At 39.5% G+C, this 22059-nt stretch overlaps 1 protein-coding gene across 1 annotated transcript in view; it reads left to right on the forward strand.

Annotated features, from left to right (window-relative positions):
- LOC139945274 (dedicator of cytokinesis protein 9-like) overlaps nt 1-22059 on the forward strand; it is an 86626-nt gene that overhangs the window by 57757 nt on the left and 6810 nt on the right. The window contains 19 exon segments of the mRNA XM_071942607.1: nt 320-388; nt 6145-6468; nt 7022-7088; nt 7389-7442; nt 11965-12071; nt 13159-13274; nt 13630-13767; nt 14223-14279; nt 14972-15097; nt 15831-15935; nt 16324-16539; nt 17049-17216; nt 17852-17974; nt 18465-18578; nt 19281-19424; nt 19709-19919; nt 20371-20561; nt 21195-21295; nt 21777-21915. Of these exon segments, the coding sequence (XP_071798708.1) occupies nt 320-388; nt 6145-6468; nt 7022-7088; nt 7389-7442; nt 11965-12071; nt 13159-13274; nt 13630-13767; nt 14223-14279; nt 14972-15097; nt 15831-15935; nt 16324-16539; nt 17049-17216; nt 17852-17974; nt 18465-18578; nt 19281-19424; nt 19709-19919; nt 20371-20561; nt 21195-21295; nt 21777-21915 (2570 nt within the window).

The following is a 22059-nucleotide window of genomic DNA, read 5'->3' on the forward strand; positions in this document are numbered from 1 at the left end:
AGTTGTTTATACTGATCATATCATGAGAAAAAAATACCCATCTTGAAACTATTTACCATGTACTGCAGAATATATTATAGAATATACTGCAGAATGTATTATAATACTACTACAGAACGTTCTGTAGAGTATACCACTACTGAATATACTGCAAAATATAATACTTCTATACATGCTGCAGAATGTACAATCTACTGCAGAATATACTGCAGAATGTACATACACAATGTTGCATAAAGATTAAGGTTTGTAGGGAGTAACTTCACAAACTTATGCTGTTGTCATTTCTTATCTCGCCCCTTAAATCCCACGAACTCAGACCCCCGAATGACGGAAATTCGAAGAAACTCACACGTGGCGTTTAATCGTGTCCTAACACAACTCACAGGTTTGGGGTTTCTTATTCAAACTAGCTCATCTCATTGAGTCCTGCCTCATCAGTGTCCATCAACATGGTTGTCTCATTTTGTTGCAAGATTTCATTTTGAAATTCACTGAGTAAATTGTAAACTACAGGTCAACTCGTCACCACCATTGAAAGTTTGTCAAATTCTCCCATGCAGTCATAGGCATGTTTCAAAATGGCAGTTTTGGCTAGGGCTTGAGCATAGGCTTTGGCTTGGTCTTGTACATGGGCTAGGGCTTGGGCTTTGGTTCAGTCATTATTAGGAAAAGGTATTCTTTACCTGGGTGTGATCCCTGGCTACACGGCAGTTTGTGGTTGAATGGCTTCTGACAGGCACCCCCTGAACAAAGATATTGACAAAATTGGGAGACCACCAACATAGGGCTAGATAGCTCAGTTGGTAGAGTGCCGGCATGTTAAATCGGAGGTCTTCGGTTCAAATCCCGCTCTAGTCAATTTTTCTTTGTTCAACCCAAAATCATTTGAAAAGGTACATTCTGTCACACATGGCTTTAACTAGGCAAACCAAGCCCAGGCCTTCGACCATACAACTGTACCATACTTGAACGACCCTCATTTTTTATGACTCATTTTGTGTTGTAAGTAAGTTTTCCATAAACTTCAAAGTTTCACATCCTCATGAATATTTAGCAAGTTTTAAATCATGACAGTAAATGTATTTTTTTTATATATTTTTTAAGTAGTCAAAACTTTTAGAGAATATTCTTTTTACCAAGCTGTCATCTCATGAGCATTCTTCTACCTCAAGATCTTTTGTCAAAGGAACGTTTTGTGTTCTTGAAATCGTCAACTGCATTACTCTCTTCTATGAAGGTGATCATCAAAACAACTTGTTAATTAGATATCATGAAAAGCTCTAAGATTGCATGTTTGTAACATCCGGGATCGTCATGGCAACATCAGGTCATCATTTCGACTTCATCCTTGGATTCCCCCCCCCCCCCCCCCCCCGCCCTCCTCATCTGGTTGGAGCAATTTCTTATCGGCTTCTTCTCACTTTTCATTTTCATGCTGCTCTTCATCACGGATTTAATCATTTCTTCCATGAATTTATTCAATCATTTATTTATTTATTTATTTATTTCGAATAATTGTCCATCATATAAATTATCTAAACAATTTCTGGGAAATATTTGTTCATGCTGCAAATATTTGTTAATGAAAATTATGTTGAAAATTACTACCATTTGGCAATTTATTCACTTTCCCCAACTTGACAAAAAACAAATCTTTCAAAATGCCATCATGAAAATGAACAACCCTTAAAAAACTTTTATGAATTTTTATGAAATATTTCCTCGTTAAGAAAAAATGGAAAACTTAGAACGTAGTTCCTCCGTCCCCACCACTTGTTTATCGCAACCACCCACCCCGACTAATTCCGGTGGTCGCGACTCACCAATCCTGGACATGCAAAAGACGCCCTCAACGCAACGCTTTCGTAAAATCTCCCTGTCCAAACCGCCCCCGTCCCCAACAATCTCGTCAGGGAGGGTCAGTTTCACTTCCACCGTCTCATCTCCAACTTTGCTGGTGACGCCTAGCCGAGGTTTGTCTGTTTGTGCTTGTGAGCTCAGCTAATTTCTCTTTTAGAATCTCCTCCTTCCGAAATTCTTTTATCTGTGGCTTACTTGAGCCTGCTGAATGAGGTATCCTGTTAAATGGTAACCAGTAGGTGTGACCTTACTTGACCTTACCAGTATCACTTGTATATAAGACTTTGGGATCAATAAGGATGAGGTCGCAGGTACTGGTTACCTTTAAAAGTCTAAATGATGCCTTTTCTATCACAGTTGGCAAAAAGAATGTTGTATACTATAGCACAATCTGGTTGAATGGCAACAGTTACCTCGCCTTATTGAACTGCTAGAGTGCATCCACACTTTTATTTTCAAAACTCTGAAAATTATTTTTGATTCACTTCTGCCAATATTCAGCAGGTTACAAAAGGGTATGCAACATTGGTTTCTATACTACAAGTGCACCTTAAAATCAAACCAAGTGGCTCTCTCTATAGTGCTGTTTGTGTTTGCAATGTTTCTTTTTATTCTAAGAACCATCACAACTCAAGAGATTATTTCCATGGTGTTACCACCAACCCTACTTGATTTGCTTTCAGGTTGTTTCTACAAAAACAAACAAATTGTATACCTCAAAGGTGTTTTTTTGCTTTGATTGAAACTTGTTTCAATGTATACCAAAATTGAATGACCGTATATGTGGGGCTTTTTTCAGCATTTTTTCTGACCAATGTTGTTCTCCCTTCTGTACCACAGTTGACATTCTGCAATACTTGACTGCTATGCAATGTGTTCGGTTCATTCCTTAGATTTCTCACAACCTCCGCTCCTTCTTTGCTCTGTACTTTCCTGGTGCCGCTTATGAGGTCATTTGCCAGTTACATTTAAAGGATGTCTGGTGCCATGCCTTGCTCAATCAGAAACGAATGTTTTTGAAAATTTAAATTCCCCGAACAACATTCAGTGTTTCTATGTTTTGTGTTGTGGCCAAGCGGATAAAAACACTGGGCTTAAGCTCTGGTGTTTCTGATCAGCAGAATGTGGGTTCGAGCTCCCAGTCGTGACACTTGTGTCCTTAAGCAAGACACTTAACCATTATTGCCGTGCCTTCAGATTAGTCTGATGAGATTGAGCATTCACTTGTAAATGACCAAGGCATTGCAAGCCATCATTCAAATGTAACTCACAAATGGCTCATTGATGGAAACCCATCAACCCTCAACCCCTTATCCTGAGAGATTTAATTTGCCTCAGTTAACCACCCGTGCCACACAACTTTCATGATCAACAAAAAGATCAATCTATTCTTTTAATCTCACATCAAAAATATCTAGTCCAAATTGTTTTCACAAGTTCGCTCAATGAGCGCTTTCAACTGTTCAGACTCGGTTTCAGAAAGTATGGAAACATTTCCTTGTATACCACTACCCATTATTCTTTGGTCAGAAAAAGTGAAGTTGTTGAGCGTTGTTCTTTAAAGAAAAGAAGAAAAAAGGAGATGACTCCCATTTCCAATAACCACACTCCGTCCCCCTCCCTAGCCAAGCTCGTTTCATTTCAGTCACTGCTGTCCGATAAACTCTTTCCAGTATGCATTTTTTTTTCTTATAGGATGGTAGATGCATTCAACTTCATCCATATTCTTCAACCTGTCGATTCCTGCTTTATTCCTTTTTGATATTATTTAACCTCTCTCATTCTGTACCTTTTTCTTCAGATATGTTTTCATTCCAGACACTTGTATATTTTAGTGTTACATGATTTTACTTTCTTATTTGTTTACAGATGTAGCATAGTTTTTGATTGATAATTTTTTTCATTTTGGCATGTAATATTTGTAACTGTAGAGTCACGTGTATTAGCATTTCTATGATTGATTATTAAAATCGTTTTTTTTTTATCCCATTACCGTTTTCCCCTTTAAACTAAGAAATGTAGTTCCTAGGGAAGTAAACACAGTTCCTGGGGAACTGAACGCATTTTCTTGGGAACTGAACGCAGTTCCTTGGGAACTGAACCAATTCTCTAGGAACTGAACAAAGTTTCCTGGGAACTAAACAAAGTTCCCTTGGAACTAAACAAAGTTCCTGGGGAACTGAACATAGTTCCTTGAGAACTGAACCCAGTTTTTAGGGAGCTGTTGATAATGTGCAAACTGTACCTTAGACCCACATTAGGTTGCATACATTTTAGTTGAGTACCCTGTGTGCTTCAAGCACTACTGAATACTAACTTTCCTTTTATATAAAGGGGACAGACTAAGATTTCTTCCCAACCTCAGTTTGGTTACATTGGTTTTGGGAAGCAAACAAAAATGGCTGCTTGCAAAGTTGAACCTGTGTATAGTGGGCACACAAATGAAGTGGTCACTGTTAACAGATTGTAAACTTGCCCCATGTTTCAGTATGTAATTTTCTACCATAGATGCATTGTTGACCATTGCAAAATGTGAATAAGATCTGGTTGTGTGATGTCACACTCTTAGATGACCCCTGACCCCCGGCACCTGTTCAGACCCTTTCCTATCCCTCATTTCATACCATGTGTGAGTAATCAGCGGTTGTTGAAACGTATTCCAAGACATAATGTACCTCATAATTAAGTAAACTAAAATGGCTGCCGTACATTAAAGATCCTTTTTTTTGCATAGTGTGACGTAATAATGAATAATGTTGACAGCATGAAGACAGTGTTTTTGAGTTGTTCAGCATCCATCAACGAAAAACATTTATTTCATTTCTTTGTTTGCATGTACAAGTATGTGTTACGCATTGATTTACGCCATTCAGTTTTTTGTAACATGTGATAACTCTGTCAAGGCATCTAAGTGTCATGTAATTATAATTTTCAAACATGCACTGAACGTTCCAAATAATGGCCTTTTCGAAACCACGGCTCCGTACAGGTATATGGCTCCTGTTTAAACTCTGACATTAATTTTGAAAGCATGTGCTTATGGTATAGGGGCTTCTAACAGGCAGGTAAAGCCGGAGCTGAAACTAAAGTCATGGTTTCTAAAATGCCCCATGTGTTGAACTCTATCAATTTTTTTTTTTTAAACAACAAAATGTCTGCTTTTATATTTTCTTTCGATGCAAGCATAAAAAGTCGGTTTTAATTTCAGCATGATGTATTACTTTTCAAAAGCCTTATAATTTTCTTTTATGTATTTTGTTGCTGAATTTGTTAAAAATGTGGTTTTAATATTTCCAATTACAGAGTTATAAACGCTGTAATTGGAAGCTATGATATGACAAAAGAACACAGCAGTGGCAATTACTTTTTTTTTTTTATACAATTTATATCAGTTGGGAACGGTTAACCCTCCTACATTCGGTAAATATTTCCAGCGAGTTGACCAATCAATTGAAACAATTCAAGTGCATGATTTGTGTAGGGTGGTACAATTGTGCCTAAAACTGAATTTGCACATGTGTGGCATTCACAACATGACATAATGTAATTGCAGGCTGGCATAGTTAATCAGTCCTCCAAAACCACACAGTTGATCATATTGACGGGTCAGACAGTAGGAGGGTTAATGTTTTTAATTCCTATTGTACATGTAGTTGTCTGTCAAGTACAACTGTCACATAAAACAGTCATGTCAAAATTTGTATGTCATTATTAATAAATGTGTGTGTCACATGCTGCATTTTGATCATATATGTTTTCAAGTCTTACATGTACAATTAAATAACCCGTAAATGACAGCTTTTCTCAGTCAGTTACAGTGCAGTGCATAACCATTACAAAGGAGCGCTTTTAAATTTCATCAATTGTGTTCAAATGCACTTGACATGTTTATCATAAAATATCATAAAACCTTTCTTGGTAACGTGCAGCAGAGAGCTGTTGATAGTGTACAAAACATTGTGAGAAACGACTCCCTCTGAAGTACCGCAGTTTTTGAGAAAGAGTTAAATTCTCACTAAAATAACTGAATCTGAGGAAGACTTCAGGCATGAAGCCTTTCTCAACCATGGTTTATGAGGAAAGTTGATTTGGAAGACTGGGGTGAGTACACTCTTCCCTAATCAATACTGCGTCTTTCACTGAAACATGATCATTATGCAGCTGTAACTTCTGCATGTAAAAGAATCCAACCATAGCATCATTTGTCATGTGAGCATTACACCCCGCTTTTTTCTCATCCTCACTCCCAACCCTTCAACCTCCTTCCCCCCATCCAAACAGGTGCACCCCTGATATCCACTCCTCGCCCCCTGGACTATAAAGACCGTACCGGCTCCAGCGGTTCCCTTAGCAGTAGTGGTAGCGGTGTTCAGTTATTAGCAATGAATGGCGGTTCAGCGGCAACAGTGCCCTCATCTGCCCACACCTCTATGCTTTCAGACATGTCGGAGCGGAGCGACTCACAGTCGACGATCACGGGGAGCGCGCCGGCCGGGAAGGGCCACCAACGGAGCAAGTCGACCATCATGTATGATAAGTTACTGGACCACGAGATCAAGGACCTGCTGATCTGCTTGATGTACGTCGTCAAGAACGTCAATGAGGGTAGGTTTTCTTTTTTGTTCGCTTTGATTCTTGATTTAAAGGCAAAGTATTCATTTGGTTTTTGAACCATTTGATTATTTGATTCCTTGTGCAGGAACTTGAAACCTAATCCACATCCTTTCAGACTTTTATCTGATTTCAGGCTTTTTAAAGTCTGCCTGGTTGAATAAGAATGCTGTATTTTATCTTCTAATTAAATAAGTCAGGTTCTTTAATCCACTTCTAAAGTGCTGAGGATGATGTTTCCAAAAGCTGGTCTGGGATTCAAGCCGGGGTTCACAGAGGAAAAAGGCAGAGGCGAAATCACTGAGTTTCATAGAGCTGCTTAAAAGAAGACAATTTTGCTTAGGAATTTTGTACTTGGGACATATGTGACTTGGTTTTTTGGCTGGTAACCTTAATCTAGTAAGCATAAGTTGTTTTGCTTTGTTTTTTTTTTACTTAATAAGCAGCTCTATAAAAATTGGGCCCAGAATGGCATCTAAGATGTGTTCTATTTTTAAGAACACAACAAATTTATAATTACTTTGTTTTTCTTGTCTAAATTTTGCAGAGGTTCTTCTAGGATGGTGGAGCAAAGCCAATGAAGACGACCAGCTCAAGCTGTTTGATGTCTTAGAGTAAGTCAAGTTACTTAATTGCTTATATTTAGTAGTGCCCAGTTTCAAAGAGATTGTTCTTGTTTACATTTTTTACCATCTCTTTTGAATTCTCTTCCAACGAACCTCGGACTAGTAGACACTCTATCAAGCTTCAAACCTAACTGGGAAAACTCAATTGTTCAGTCTTGGCTTTGAGTACTTTCATTAGCAGCATTCTTTTTCTCTGCGCCAGGAGTGTCTTTCTGAAGGATATGGCACACCCCGAATGTCCATATTTATTATTATTATTAAATTAATTCTTCCATTGTGTTTTGACAGAATGTGCCTTCATCACTTCAAGTACAGAGGCAAGAAGCATATCATTGATCTTAGGTAAGTTGTTGTTTCCTTCAATGTTTGTGATTCTAGTTTTAAAGTTCATCTTTCTCTTTAAAGACACTGGACTCTATTGGTAATTGTAAAAGACCAGTCTTCTCATTTGGTGTATCTCAACATATGCATAAAATAACAAATCTGTGAAAATTAGAACTCAATTGGTCGTTGAAGTTGCAAGAGAATGGTGGAAGAAAAAACAACCTCGTCGCACAAGTTGTGTGCTTTCAGATGCTTGAATTTGAGACCTCAGCTGAGATTCAAATATTTTGGTGAGAAATTACTTCTTTCTCAAAAACTACAATGTACGTTACTGTACATGTACTTCAGAGGGAGCCGTTTCTCACAATGTTTTATACTATCAACAGCTCTCCATTGCTCGTTACCGAGTAAGTTTTTATGCTAAAAACTATTTTGAGTAATTACCAAAAGTGTCTAGTGCCTTTAACCATTGACTCTCTGTATTATTTCGATCATGGTTGGGTAAAACTAAAACTTATGTGGCAGCCATGTTGGTTTCTGAATAATTAAAGTCTATGTGACACAAAATGAGGTTTGTGTCAATAGTAGACTGGTGCTCAATTCTGTTTACAGTAATCTACACTATGCACTCTGGGTACTAAACAATAATGGCTTTCACAATGAATGCAGATCTTAAATAACACTAGTTTTTCATTTATTCATTTCCATTAAAAAAAAAGAAGTATATATTCAATGCATAATTATTAAATTTTATTTTGCAAACACTAATGGGGACAGGATAATTTCTAATTTATTGTATTTTTATTTTGCTGACCCGAAATGGCTTAATTTTTATTTTCAATTTAAAATGTTTATTGTACATTAATTTACGATAATCTCTTTAAGAATTATGAAATGTCCTTCACTTCTGTTTGTCAGCCTGTTTATCCACTGTTCAACTTCTCACCCTAAAATCCTATTGGAAATTTGATTCAATGCAATTTCTGGTTTCAAGAGATTCAATATTTCAAGTCTAGTTTCACAACGATGATGTTCGTCTTTGAAAATGAATGTTTTCTCAAAAATGTGCGCGTTTGTACTTTCTCAATACCAGGCCTGATACTTTATTGATTCAACAGAGGCAATTGCCTCCATGCCCCTAGTCATTGCCTCTGTGTCTGTTGAAATGTTACTGTAGAAAGTACCATGCTCCAATTTTTCTCAGAAAGAGTTTCTGTTTAGTGAGAATTCTTATGTGAATGCATGTTGACAGACGATGCAGTTTCAAAACAAAAAACATTCAAAAACTTTTTTTCATGACAGTTTGCTCTGTCCATCTACATGGTGTCACAGCAAAAATAATTCTTTCCAACATGTAATGGTTTAAAGGTGCTGTGGCGCAATATGCAGCCAATCAAACCAGGAACGCTAGTGCGAATCCCTTCTCTTTATGATAAGTGCACTGGTTGCTTTTATGTCCTATCCAAAGGATGCCGCAATAATGATTTAGTGTCTTGCTTAGGGACACAAGTGTCACGGCCAGAACTCAAAACCCACACTCTGCTGATCAGAAACACCAGAGCTTTAGTTCGGTGGTCTAATCCGCTCCACCAAGCTGTTTAAAATTTAAATTTGTGGGTAATAACCGACCGAAAATCTGAGTGAAGTATCGGGCCTGAAACTCCACTGACTGTTGGCTGTGCAATGTGCATGAGTCTTTCTGAAGAAAGAAAAAAACTCCTTGAAACGTATCTTCTATTCTTGACATCTCCCATTACGATTCTTTAACTCTCTCTACCTGTTTGCTTTTTATGGTTTCGTCCATGTCCAAATAAATAATGGTAAGCCGATATTGCGATACATATATGTATGTGTTTGTCAGACTTGACGTCTTGGCTTCTGTATGAACTAATTACCGTGCATGGCTTGCCTGCAAAGTTTGAATTGCTAACAAGTGAGAAAATGTCTTGCGCTTGTTAAAATATTATTTTGAAGATGGTTTGTCTTGCTGAGGGTCTAATTAGTGCTATTTCATGGAATGGAACTAACACCAGGCATGAATGAATGAATGTGGTGGGGTATGACAAGATGTGGTAGTCACAAATGGTACCCTCTGCCTACCAGTACCATTATAGAGGTATATCATTTGACCCTTGCACCAAGGTCACATACGGGTACTGCCTGCCACGCTCAACTATCTTCGGATTTAAATTGCACATACAAAATATGGTAAGCGCCTGAATGCGCACTACACTGTATAATCCACAGAGACTTTGACCCCAAATGGTGCTAGTTGTCACTGTGGGCATTGCCGGGCGGGCCTGCCCAGACATTATACAAATTTCGCCCAGCACTCTGAGCAAAGTTCACTGTGCTGCCCAGAACAGATTGCCCCCAGATTACACTTAAGAAATGATGGCCCCATATCTATAAATATGAATAATTTTGTTGAATCGCTTGCACTTGGTGGACTAAATTGGATTTAGAGCCCACCACTAAAACTGGATGCAACCAAAATTATTTTCGGACACTGATAATGGTGGTACCCCCGATCCCATGTAAAGCATGTTTGGTTTATCGGTTCAGTCCTCAGTCCAACATAATCTAACAAAACACATCAGGTTGGATTTTGAAGGGTTGTGGGTGGTCTGTGGAGTAAGAATTACATGACATTTGCCAACAGCATGGCAGTATAGTTTTTTATTTCCCTTTGTGAATCGTTGGCTTATGTGGAATATGGAAAACTGGCAACTAACACATGGATGAGCTTTCTCTTTATTTGTTTGTTTATTTGTTTGTTTATTTGTGTTTCTATGACAATGTGCAATCTAAAGTGTTGATTTCTGTATGTGATGTGTTTAGCAAATACTGCCGTTGTTGACACCATTTTGGTTTAGATGCTGCTTCAAGCATTTCGTTGTGAAAAACGAAATTGTAGATTTTCCTGGAAAATCTCTTTTCCTGAGTCATGCCTCTTTGCAGACAATTAATGCTTAGTCTACTGTATTGATGGATGAGGTTTGTAAACGCTGGGGGCACAATTTCTTTGAACTATAATGCCACAGATGTGCAGTCCAGGAAAACAATTTAGCAAACAAAATGTGGTGTGTCATGGCTGAGCGGTTAAGGGGCACCGGATTCAAGCTCTGGTGTTTGATCAGCAGAGTGTGGGTTCGAATCCCGGTCGTGACACTTGCTACGTAAAATTGGGGAGGTAGTGCTTTCTGCTCTACCAGCCAGGCTTTGGATGGATGATACCCAAGCCTACATCCGTATGGACTGTAAAGGGGGTAACCCTCTTTCAGTCCTAGGAGTAGGTGGCAACGGCCTCTGCAAAGAAAATAATATTTTAGCCCACACCTTGAAGTGGCCTTCAGGCCTTGTGTGTCTGGCGAATTGCATAAAAAATAAAATAAAAAATAAAAACAAATCAAAAGAACTGTGCTTCTCTGTCGTGGTGGACTATTTTGCTAATATTGATGATGGGGACTTAAATGTAGTCCATATGACGTTGAATGTAACTCTAATAAAAAGTACAAAATCTCACCGAGTGCAAGACTCAAATGTATGCAGCCCTGCTTCTGTTCTGGTTTTTGCTTTTGTGCAATTTTATAAAACATTCCCCTTAAGAATTTGAACAAAAAGCTAAGCCTCACCTGAAGAAAATGTCCAAGCCACATTAAGAGCTTTTCTGTTTATTTCATAAAAACGTGATCATATTCCGATCAGCTTTTTAACATCAAGTTATGATCTAACACAAGTTAAAAATCATTGTATGTGAGTTCTACTGATCTTGTGCATGTGTGAATGGAGAAACATGAACACAAACACCTTCATGAGTCAATCACATAGCGATTATGTAGCTATCGATGTATCTATATCGATATTTAATTGCTATTATTTGGTGATGGTATCAAACAACTCTGTAGACATCATTATGTTGAGGTTTCTAGTTGTAGAAAGCTTAATTGGTACTTAATTTTTTTCTGATTCTGAACATGATGCAAAGTCACCAGGAAAACAAACTCTTGTCGCAGAGTACCAGCTGCTAAAGATCATGCTGTGAAAATGACTCGTGATAGGTTTAGGGAAGATGACACTTTTGGAAATCCCCCTCCCCCCCCCCCCAAAAAAAAAAAAGGAACTGACACTTTATAATATTTCTCCAGAAAGGTAGTCCTCTTAAACTTAGAATATTTGTGTTGATTTGGGGATGAAGAAAAAAAACATGACTAAGTATGACTCGAACCAACGGCCTCTGGACTAACATGCCGGCGCTCTAAACCAAATGAGCCATGTAGCTCTATGTTGGCGGTCTCCCTGATTATGGAACATTTGTTAAATTACTATATGAAACTAAATTTGCATGAATTTACAATAGAAAATTCTCAAAATATCATTGAACTTATTGAGGAGTTAGTTTTTGATTTTATCCTTCAATTCATGTTGTGCTAGGATGAATTTAAAGGCATACTACCAAAAGTGTCATCCTCTCGACAGTGTTCTCGATTAAGGATATTTTGACGTCCTGAACCTAATAAGAACTATTCAAACCCTACAGGTTGCGTGAAAAACCATTTAGTACTGCGGAAGAGAAGAGTAAGACGCTACCTGCTGCCAGAGCCAGGCATGTCCAGACCAGATCTCTCCATGGAGATCTACCTCTAGGTAACAAACCTACTTCCAGTCCCTCTTAAACCTGTCTTTGAAGGATTTTATCCCTAAAGGCCTGGTCCCTAAAGGCTTGGTCACACATGCCTTGATATACGAGAACAAAATCGTTATCAATACACGCCCTCGATTGGTGGAATAAGCATGGGCGTATTCTGTGCGGAGCAATTCAACCAATATAGTGCCTTCTCTTTGTGTCATTATCGTCGTTGTTATTGCTGCAGTGGGGCTGGGCCTTAAGTAGCCCTTTTCACACTGTACCTCTTATTCCCGTGGAAAAAAGCCCTTTGGAAGCCCCAGGGGTCGATTTCACAAAGAGTTAGGACTAGTCCTAACTTAGAGATATACAAATTGCATGGATAGTCCTAAGTTAGGACGAGTAACTGGTCCTAACTCAAGATAAGACTAGTCCTAACTCTTTGTGAAATCCACCCCAGGACTTTTTTACGCCTTGGTTCACCCGACGCACTTTCACACTGTGTCCCTATTCCATGAGGCTCCGGTTGCACGTTTCAAGAATACTCCAGGGTTTTACTGCTTACCTCTACTTCGGAGCATCCCAGGGAATGAGTATTGTGAAAAGGGCTCATGAGTAATTTGTTTCCAGGAAAATAAATACACATAAATGTATGTAATATGGAGGAAGCATGTCTTCCTAGGTCATGCAGCAGTTGTTCTTCTGTCCAAGTCCACCAAGAAGTTGCTTTTAAGACATGTGTTGAGGAAAGTTTTCATACTCTCTTTCAAAATCTTGTCAAACAGAGGGTGCGTTCGATTAGCTTCCCTGGGTCGACCCCTGCGGTGCTTACTTGGGTGAGCCCCTGACAGGAGCTAATGAACGATCACACTCGCCCTCTCGTGGTGACGGCATGCACCTCAGGTCACCCCCAAGTGACCCACTCCACAAGCAGGGGACTGGGGGCTCACGTGGATGAGCCTTGTCAAAGCTATTCGAACGTACCGGGGCAGACCGTGGTTGACCCAGGGAAGCTTAACGAACGCACCCTTACTTCCATTGCTGTGTAAATGTTTAAGCAGCACCAGGATATCTATGCCTTACTGACCATGTTCTCTCGTTGTGCAGTCTTTGCCTTAGCAGAGTCTGGATGTGCACCTAGAGTGTTGCAAGAAGCCAATTTAGCTGCAGAAGTGGGATTGATTGTCCTGGATGTCATTGGGACCTACTGTACACACTTCAAGGTAGGTCAAACAAGTACATGTACACTGTTCAATAATTCATGTCCCAGGGTCTATTCACAGGTAGATCGGACAAATACACTACAATGATTTATTTGGTGGCAGAGGTGGGATTAAAGTATGTAGATGTCTTTGGGACTTGCTGTAAACACTACAAGGTAAAGTTTAATGAGATAAATATATCTGATAGAGGTGGATAGGTATTCCACATTATTTTGGTGCAGATAACACTTTGAGGCAAGTAACGAAAAGACAACAAGGAGAAAAAGCCCTCTTTTGCTTTGAGATCATTGTCAAGAGTCCACCCAAATAAAATTCAGACTTTTTGAGAACCCAGTCTTACTGTTTGTTTCCACAGCCTAACCTTGACTTGGACGACGGCGACAATGCCTTGATGCATAAAGTCATGGGTCTCTTCTTATCCTTCATGCAAACCGGCCAATCAGAAGGAATGAGCAGACATCTCTTTGCATCGCTGCGCTCATTTGTACACAAGGTGAGAGAATGTTCATGTTCCAAGTCATACATACTTCGGATTGATATCTCTTTTGAAGGTTTTGATTTTGTTGAATGACTCGAAGCATGGTCGATCTAGAGACTGTTTTAAACGTGTTTTAAAACAATGAAGTACTATCAACAGAGAGAACACAAACGTTGAAAACCAAACTAAGAAGGGGGTTTTCTATGAACATTATATTAACCCTCCTACTGTTGACCATTCAATATCATCCATTGTGGTTTGGAAAGATAGATTGACCACACCAGACTACAATATGATGTCAAGTGATGAATGCATCTATACTGTACACATTCAACCCAGCTACTGCCTGACCATTCATTAAGTACTTCTAAACCCGTTTTCTCGACCCCACCTTGTCTTTTGTTTCCTGCTCTCAATCCCCGCTCTTGATTGTAAAACTTTTTCTCCTGATGTTTGTTCTCATATCACAGTTTCCAGTGGCTCTGTTCAAGGGAAGCGCTCAGCTCTGCGGAGATCTCTGTCTCGCAGTAAGTGGCATTTCAAGTGTGTCTATACTATTTGAGAAGTAAAGTCTGTGCCAATGTGGCTCAACAGGCCTGTGTTTATATCCAGTTTCATTGGCATTAAACAACTGAGAATACATGTAGTCTCCCAGACAGGATGCCAGTTGGCTGCGTGTTACTCCCTCTGGTACACATTTTTCATCAATTTTGTTGGCACTGGATGTTAAGTCCCCTGTACTAAGTTCAATAGTTCGGTGTCTTTATCCTAGAGTTGGCTTCTGTTTTATTAACATTCTTAAGGGAATAGTTCCAGGTTTTTTTGTGAGCTACACAGCATGCTACATATGGTGTAAGTATTAAATCAACAACTCGCACTCTGCGCCCGACACCCTCTGGTGCAGTAGTATCTTCAACCACTTGGTAAAACTAAATACTACGGTGATCGATCATTTACAATAGTTGCCCATCTCTTGTGAAACGGGGTGCCAATCCGATCCGCCGATACCCTCAAAATTTTTCTTTGAAAACCCACCTTTTTAAGAATCACTAAATATTGTTATCGTTGTTGTTAATTATGAATAAACTTTTCTGTATTTCTGAATAATTTGTGGATTTTTATTGAACAGTACTTTGTGATGTCTATGTGACATGGAAAACATTTTTTTAATAATAAAAATGTGGTTTCTAAAATACTTTTATTGTTGTTTCATTCACAGACACTCAAGTGTCTGAACTCAAAGCTTCCATCCATGAGGAACGAGTCTTGCGCCCTACTCTACCTGATCATGAAGGAGAACTTTGAATTCACGACGAGGAAAGACTTTGTCAGAGTTCATCTACAGGTCAGTGTTAGATGAGAAGACAAGATTGATCTGAAAGACTAGTCTGGTATACAATGTCCGATATGGGGGGGGGGCAGAACGTTTCTCCTCCCACCACGTTCTTACCTCTTGTACTGTACAAAAGTACCCCCCAACCCCTAAAAAAAAAAACCTAAAGAATTCCTATGATTTCAAGCACACGATGAAGTTAGATTTAAATAAAGTCTGGTACAATTACTCGCTTGGTCACAAGTTATCGCTTACATTGGACTTCCTCAAGGTGGTTGCCATGTAACATGATTCGGGGAAGCTTTTGTGCAGTTAAGAAAGGGACAGTGAACACCCATACACAATTCTGAATGGATGTGTATGGCACAATAGTGTCATCTGGAAGTTGCTTTAAAAAAGCTTGCCCCAAACCAATTGACATATTAACTGTACCACACAATATTCAAATCTCACACGAAAATGGCTTATTGGATTGGATAATTCAAGTGCATGCTCTCAAGAACCACCAGAATATTCCATTGGAAGGACGGTTCAAAATACAAATGCAGTATTCACTTCAGGATTGCTCCTGGCACAATGATGCGGTCCACGGAACATTCTGCCGGTTCAATGGATTGCAGACTTGTACCTACAAGAACGTTCTTTTGTGCCTAGAATGTGCTTGACTTTTGCTACGCTCCCTAAGGAGAAACAAACCTCGCAAACAACTTACATTTATGCTTTGGAGGTTTACTTTTTCTTTCAGGTGATTATATCTGTGTCTAAGTTGATCGGTGAAGCAAACAGCGTCCGGTTCCAGGAATCTCTCGCAATGATCAACAATTTTGCCAACAGTGACAAAACAATGACCGTAAGTTAACTTCATCATTCATTAAAGACTTTTAAATTCTGGGTTGAACAAAGACAAACTGACTGGAGGGGAATTTGAACCTGCCATTTCCAGCTCTTACAAATGGGCTAGCTAGCCATAATGTTGGCGTCTCCCTTTTTTGTTGATCAGCAGCCCTATTGGTTTGTGCTTGATCAAATTTAGTCAACTGTTTGCAAAAAGGAATTACTTGGAGAAAACAGGTGTTAGTTGTATGATGAAAAGGATGTTTTTATTCTAGCCTCTTTCTGTAATGGAGCTTTCCCTGAATGCAGTCCATTGATAACAGAGATAAGTGCATATTATTGATATCATTATGAATCTATGAATAAGATTTTGAAACTTTGAATGAATCTCCTTTTCCTCACAGAATACTCAGTTTCCCTCCCATGTACGAGATCTAACCAAGAAGATCCGCACGGTTCTCATGGCAACGGCTCAGATGAAGGAACACGAGAAGGATCCAGAGATGTTGGTGGATCTCCAGTACAGCTTGGCCAAGTCCTACGCTAGTACCCCGGAGCTAAGACGGACATGGCTAGAGAGCATGGCGGTCATACATATCAATAACGGCAACTACTCAGAGGTAGGAATACGGCACAGTTTTATAAAGCCTGTATACGAACAAAAACATGGTTAGCACAAAAACACTTTGCTTAGCAAAAGTAGGTGACCAGGGGTTCGAGTTCACAAACAGTTAGGTAACTTAGGACTATTCCCAGGAGATATTAAAAACTTAAGGCTAGTCCTAGTTAAGGACGAGTAACTCGAGATAAGACTAGTCCCAACTAGTCTTATCTTAATCCTCCATAGTTTGTGCATAGCCACAATCATGGGTACACATTTTGTTTGTGTCCATTCTATGAACAACAGTTTGAAAACCACTGATGTAGCAGTTATCTGAATGTTACTGATATATTAATCGACAATCGCTGTGTCAATAGTGAATAAAAAGTGCTGAGGTAGTCAAAAACAAGAAGTTACTCATCTGTTGTTCATTTGGTGTCTTTGTAACAAAAGGTGTACCCATGGTTGTGGCTGTGCAAACATTGTTTCAGTTAGTAAAACTCTTTGGTGTTGCTTATCTGTTCTCAGGCTGCTCATTGTAACATCCACATCGCTGCTCTCATCGCTGAGTACCTCAAGAGGAAAGGGACTTTCCCCTCAGGCTGCGTTGCCTTCAAGGAAGTCTCGCCCAATGTGGAGAACGAGGAGAAAGGAATGAAGGATGACACGGGATTAGAAGATGTACAGTACTCTGAGGTATAATCTCATTCTATCTAACCCCTTGGTAATCCCTTAATCTTCTAATTCCCTTTTCTCATCATCTTGCCCCTTCTTCTATACTTTTATTGTGATTAAGGAACAAGAATAAAAATGTGATGCCCTCCACTGGTGTCATCCACTGTGGTTTTGAATGATAGATAAACTATGCCAGCCTGCAATACGAAATCATGTGATGAATGTATCTACAATCGCCAAATTTCCGCGCTAGCTGTGTAAGCGAAGAATGCTTAGTAACGTGGAGTACGCATGCGCACACATTCCTTGCTTACCTGTGACATCTGCTTGATGTAAGCAAAGAATGCCCTGCTTCCGTAAGCGCCGATTCTTTACTTACGGTAAGTGGAGGCATGAAATTGGACCCTGACCCCCAACCGTGCAAATATTCATGGGTCCGCCCCCCTGGCCGATGAAATTCAATCTTTAGACCGTCTGGAAGACTGTAGGATTGCTACCACTTAGTTTGGTTTATCCCTCGGTACATGACTAATATATTGAGATACGCATTGCCAGTTGTCAAATGACAGGGTTTTATTATAACGACCCAAATGGACTCTTGCGCACTTGGGAGTTTAAACACTGACTTTTGTTATTATTTTCTTTCTTTCAACCAGCAAACATTACTTCAGCAGCTAGAGCGCTGCGCCGAGGGTTTACAGAAAGCAGAGAGATACGAGTCTATGGGAGCTCTATACAAGCTTATCATTCCATTCTACGAGAAGCAACGAGACTTCCAGGTACCAGATAAGCAGTGCCTTCTTTTCATGTCGCCATCTGGGTTTTGTGTCATTCAAACGAAAATGTAGTCTGGCCCCCTTTTTGGTAAAATAGAATTTGGTTTTGATAATCGAGACTTCCAGGTACTAGACAATCCTTTGTTTCAAGACTAGTGTGTTTTTTTTGTGTTTTTTTAAAGTCCTAGACAACAAAGGTTTGTATAAAAAGCTACTGATTTTACCCCCAAAATTTGAATCTGAATCTGAAAGCACAAAAATCTATGCAATGAGGGTGTTTTTTTCTTTCATTATTTTCTTGCAAATTTGATGACCATTTGAGCCCACTTTCTTACTGGTTTGTTATTTTATGTTGTGGCACAAGTGCAGATACTGGTCTTTGACAATTACCAAAAGTGTATCCTGCCTTTAACACTGCAAGAGATTTCAATTGATGTGATTTGTATAAAATTTCCCGTAATGAAATAATTGGTTTGATTTTGTTTTGATGTAGCGTCTTGCCATGGCGTACGGTAAGCTTTGTGAAGCCTATAAGTCAGTCATGAAAGTCACCAACTCAGGAAGGAGACTTCTCGGACAGTATTTCAGAGTCAAGTTCTTTGGTCAGGTAAACAAAAAATATTGACTGTTATAACTTTTTTGTTCTCTTAATAGCTGTATAGAGTCTACAAATCAAAATCTGGTTGTGAAGCCAAGGACTCTCAGAAAGCAAACTAAATCACTAGTGACCCCTTGCACGCAGGTCACATGCGGCGACTGTGCCACACTTACCATTTTGGTGGTCAATAGGTTTACGTGTAAACGCCACGTCGCCTAAAATGCGCACTTCACTGAATAATGAATAGTTACATTGCCCACCAGTATGGCGGTTCCAAGATTATTCTGATGATGACGTTAGGTGAATTGGGTCAATACATAGCCAAGAACCTATGAAGAGAAGATAACTAGAAGAAAGTTTAAGTTTTTGATGTGAGAGGAAAACCCCATATAATTATTCCAGGGAAAACCCACGCAGTGATGTAGGGACTGAAAACACAATCCATTTAGTGCCTCCGGTGGGATTTGAACCAGGGTTTCAGAAGTGGAAGGAAAGGCGAGATACCACTTTACGAACCTGACCACCCGTAAGGGGGAACCCAGGTCCCTTAGCTATTTTTCAAGGAGTTCACATTCCTCAAATCTTATCCCAGAAGCGTCAAGAGCCTACTATGTATATAAAATATGAAATTCCATTCCTGTTTCTGATTTCTGTATGAAGATTGAAAAAGAAGTGAAAGTTGCGATTTATTTTACATTTTTTTTTTTACAGAACTTTGAAGAGGATGATGGTAAGGAGTTCATCTACAAAGAGCCCAAGATCACGACCCTCGCCTCAATCTGCGAGAGACTTCTCAATCTATTCTCGGATAAATTTGGCAAGGAGAACGTCAAACTTATCAGGGACTCCACAAAGGTCAGTTTAGTGTGGGTTGGGGTCCCGGTCGTGACACTTGTGTCCTTGAGCAAGATACTTTACTATAATTGCTTCTCTTCACCCAGGGTGTAGATGGGTACCTGCGAGGGAAGAGGTTGATATTGTGTATGAAAAAGCCACTGGAGCGCTTTGTTTACCCAGGATTGTAGACTCCACAGGGAGCTGAAAAAGATTTAAAAAATGTTATTTGCCAAATGACCAGGGTACTGATAAAAGTGCATTGGTACTGCGCTATATAAGAATTTGTTTGTTATTTTCCTCAGGTGAACGCTGACGAGCTCGATCCCAAGATTGCCTTTATCCAGCTGACCTTCGTCAAGCCGTACTTTGACGACAACGAGCTCCAAGAACGACAGACGAGCTACGAGAGAAACAACAACATCCGACGCTTCCTCTACGAGATGCCGTACACAGAGGGCGGTAAAGCGCGAGGCTCCGTAGAAGAACAATGCAAACTCAAGACAGTCCTCACAAGTAAGGCATGCTTCCTGACGCAGTAATCGGGGATGAGATTGTTCAGACTTTTGGCTGAAGAAAATCAGGCAATATTTGTTTTCACAAATAAAGAAATCCTGCTCATTGGTCTACTTATCTAGTGCTTTGGATACTGTTTCCAAAAGCTCCTTGGAATCTATAAACCCCAGGGGTTACCAAACGGTAAAAATGGCATCATTTCAACATACCTTTGAATTTGTGACAAAGTTTCAGACTTTTTCGTTTGTAATGACTATCACCCCTGAGTAATAGATGCTGTCTAACATTAACTTCTCTATTTTTCATCCTAAAGTTCATCTAACAAAATGGCGCGCATGTCTCCTTAAGATACCGTCGCGTTTGTGCATGCAGCATCACCAGTGCGCCCTCTAGTCTTATATATAATTCTATGATAATGAACTATATATTTTTTTCATCTTTGTTTTTCTAGCATCCCATGCCTTCCCGTATGTCAAGAAACGTATCATGGTGGTCTATCACCAACACCAGAAACTCAACCCCATTCAAGTTGCCATCGACGAGGTCAAAGCTAAAGTACAGGAACTGAATGATGTCCTCATCGCAGATGTCCTAGACATGAAACGGCTACAGCTGCTGCTACAGGGATGTGTCAGTACTCAGGTAATGATGATAACCAACAACTGTTTCATGTGGTAGTGATACCAAGAAGCTACTGTTGCTTTGGGATACGTGTACATTGCTTCAGGGATGAAATCGTATCTGATTTCCGACTTGAACCCAGTTTATTGCGGAGTCTTTATTGTTCAGCGCCTTGATCTAGTGTCTAGGGTATGTGCTCCCGTACATTTGGTAATTGTCAAAGACCAGTATTAGTATTCTCACTTGGTTTATCCTAACATAATATGCATACAATTACAAATCTGGGAAAATCTGGGTACATTTGGTCATCGTAGTTGCAAGAAAAAAAGAAGAAAAAACTCACTGCGTGTTCAAAAATTGGTGTGCTTTCACATACCTGAAAAAGAAAGGATTCAGGCCTGAAGTCTTTCTCATATTCAACTGTAAAAAAGTACCTCTTTCGCAAAAACTATTTTACTTCGGAGGGAGCCGTTGGCCACAATGTTGTATACTATCAACAGCTCTATATTGCTTGTTACCAAGTAAGTTTTTATGCTATTACATATTTTCAGTAATTACCAAACATGTCCAGTGCCTTTAAAAGAATTTTGTACATGTAGTATTGTTATTATTACTATTATTTTCCTGCCCCACCTCCCCCCCCCCCCCCCCCAGGTGAATGCTGGACCCCAAGCCTACGCCGTAGCGTTCTTAGGCAAAGGCAAAGAGGAGAAGTGGAGAACGCAGGACGTCTGGGAACTCAAACAACTCTTCAGGTAAAAAGTCTACCGCTATTTCAGCCTCACTTCAAATTTATAAATCCAGAATCACTGTATAATAGTACATGTAGCCCCTTTTTACACAACACCAATTTAGCAGGGTCCCTTGCTTAATTTGAGCATGGTTGTGAAGTTTTTACACAAGTTGCAATTTGCCGTCCTTTCACATGAGGCATATTCGGTAAAAGTTTGTGAAAGGTCCTTTTGGCTACTTATGGATGGTTAAATCTATCCCTTCATCCAGGGTTCATTTTTAGAGATACTTCAAAATTGTCTGCTTAGCAAATAAAATGAGCTGGATACCAGTGTAGATGTGACAGGGTATTTCAGCTGGTACCATGAAAGAGGTATGTCAGATAAAGGATTTAACCCCCCCCAAAAAAAAAAAAAAAAAAAAACCAATCCCCCCCTCGCTCACAATAGAGATTGGAAATGATGTTTGAGTAAAATAATCATTTTTTTTTTCTTTTTTTTTCAGGGAATTCGTTGAGGTGTGTGGTAAAGCGTTGGAGTCCAACGCTCGTTTGATCAAAGAGGACCAATATGAATATCATGAGGACATGGTGCAGAAGTACAAAGCCATGGCGGCCATGTTGTCTGAACTAAACCAAGAACAAGTGAGTAGGATTTGAAACTTTGCAAGGTGGAAGTGTAAATAGTAAGAGAGGTTTGCTGTAGCACCATGTGAAAATCTCTTTTGAGTAGTGTTGGTTTTGAGAAGAACCGGTGGTTAACTTCTCAATGTTTCGATCAGTATACTC

The sequence above is a fragment of the Asterias amurensis genome, chromosome 12, assembly GCF_032118995.1.
Source record: "Asterias amurensis chromosome 12, ASM3211899v1".
Taxonomy (NCBI): Eukaryota; Metazoa; Echinodermata; class Asteroidea; order Forcipulatida; family Asteriidae; genus Asterias; species Asterias amurensis.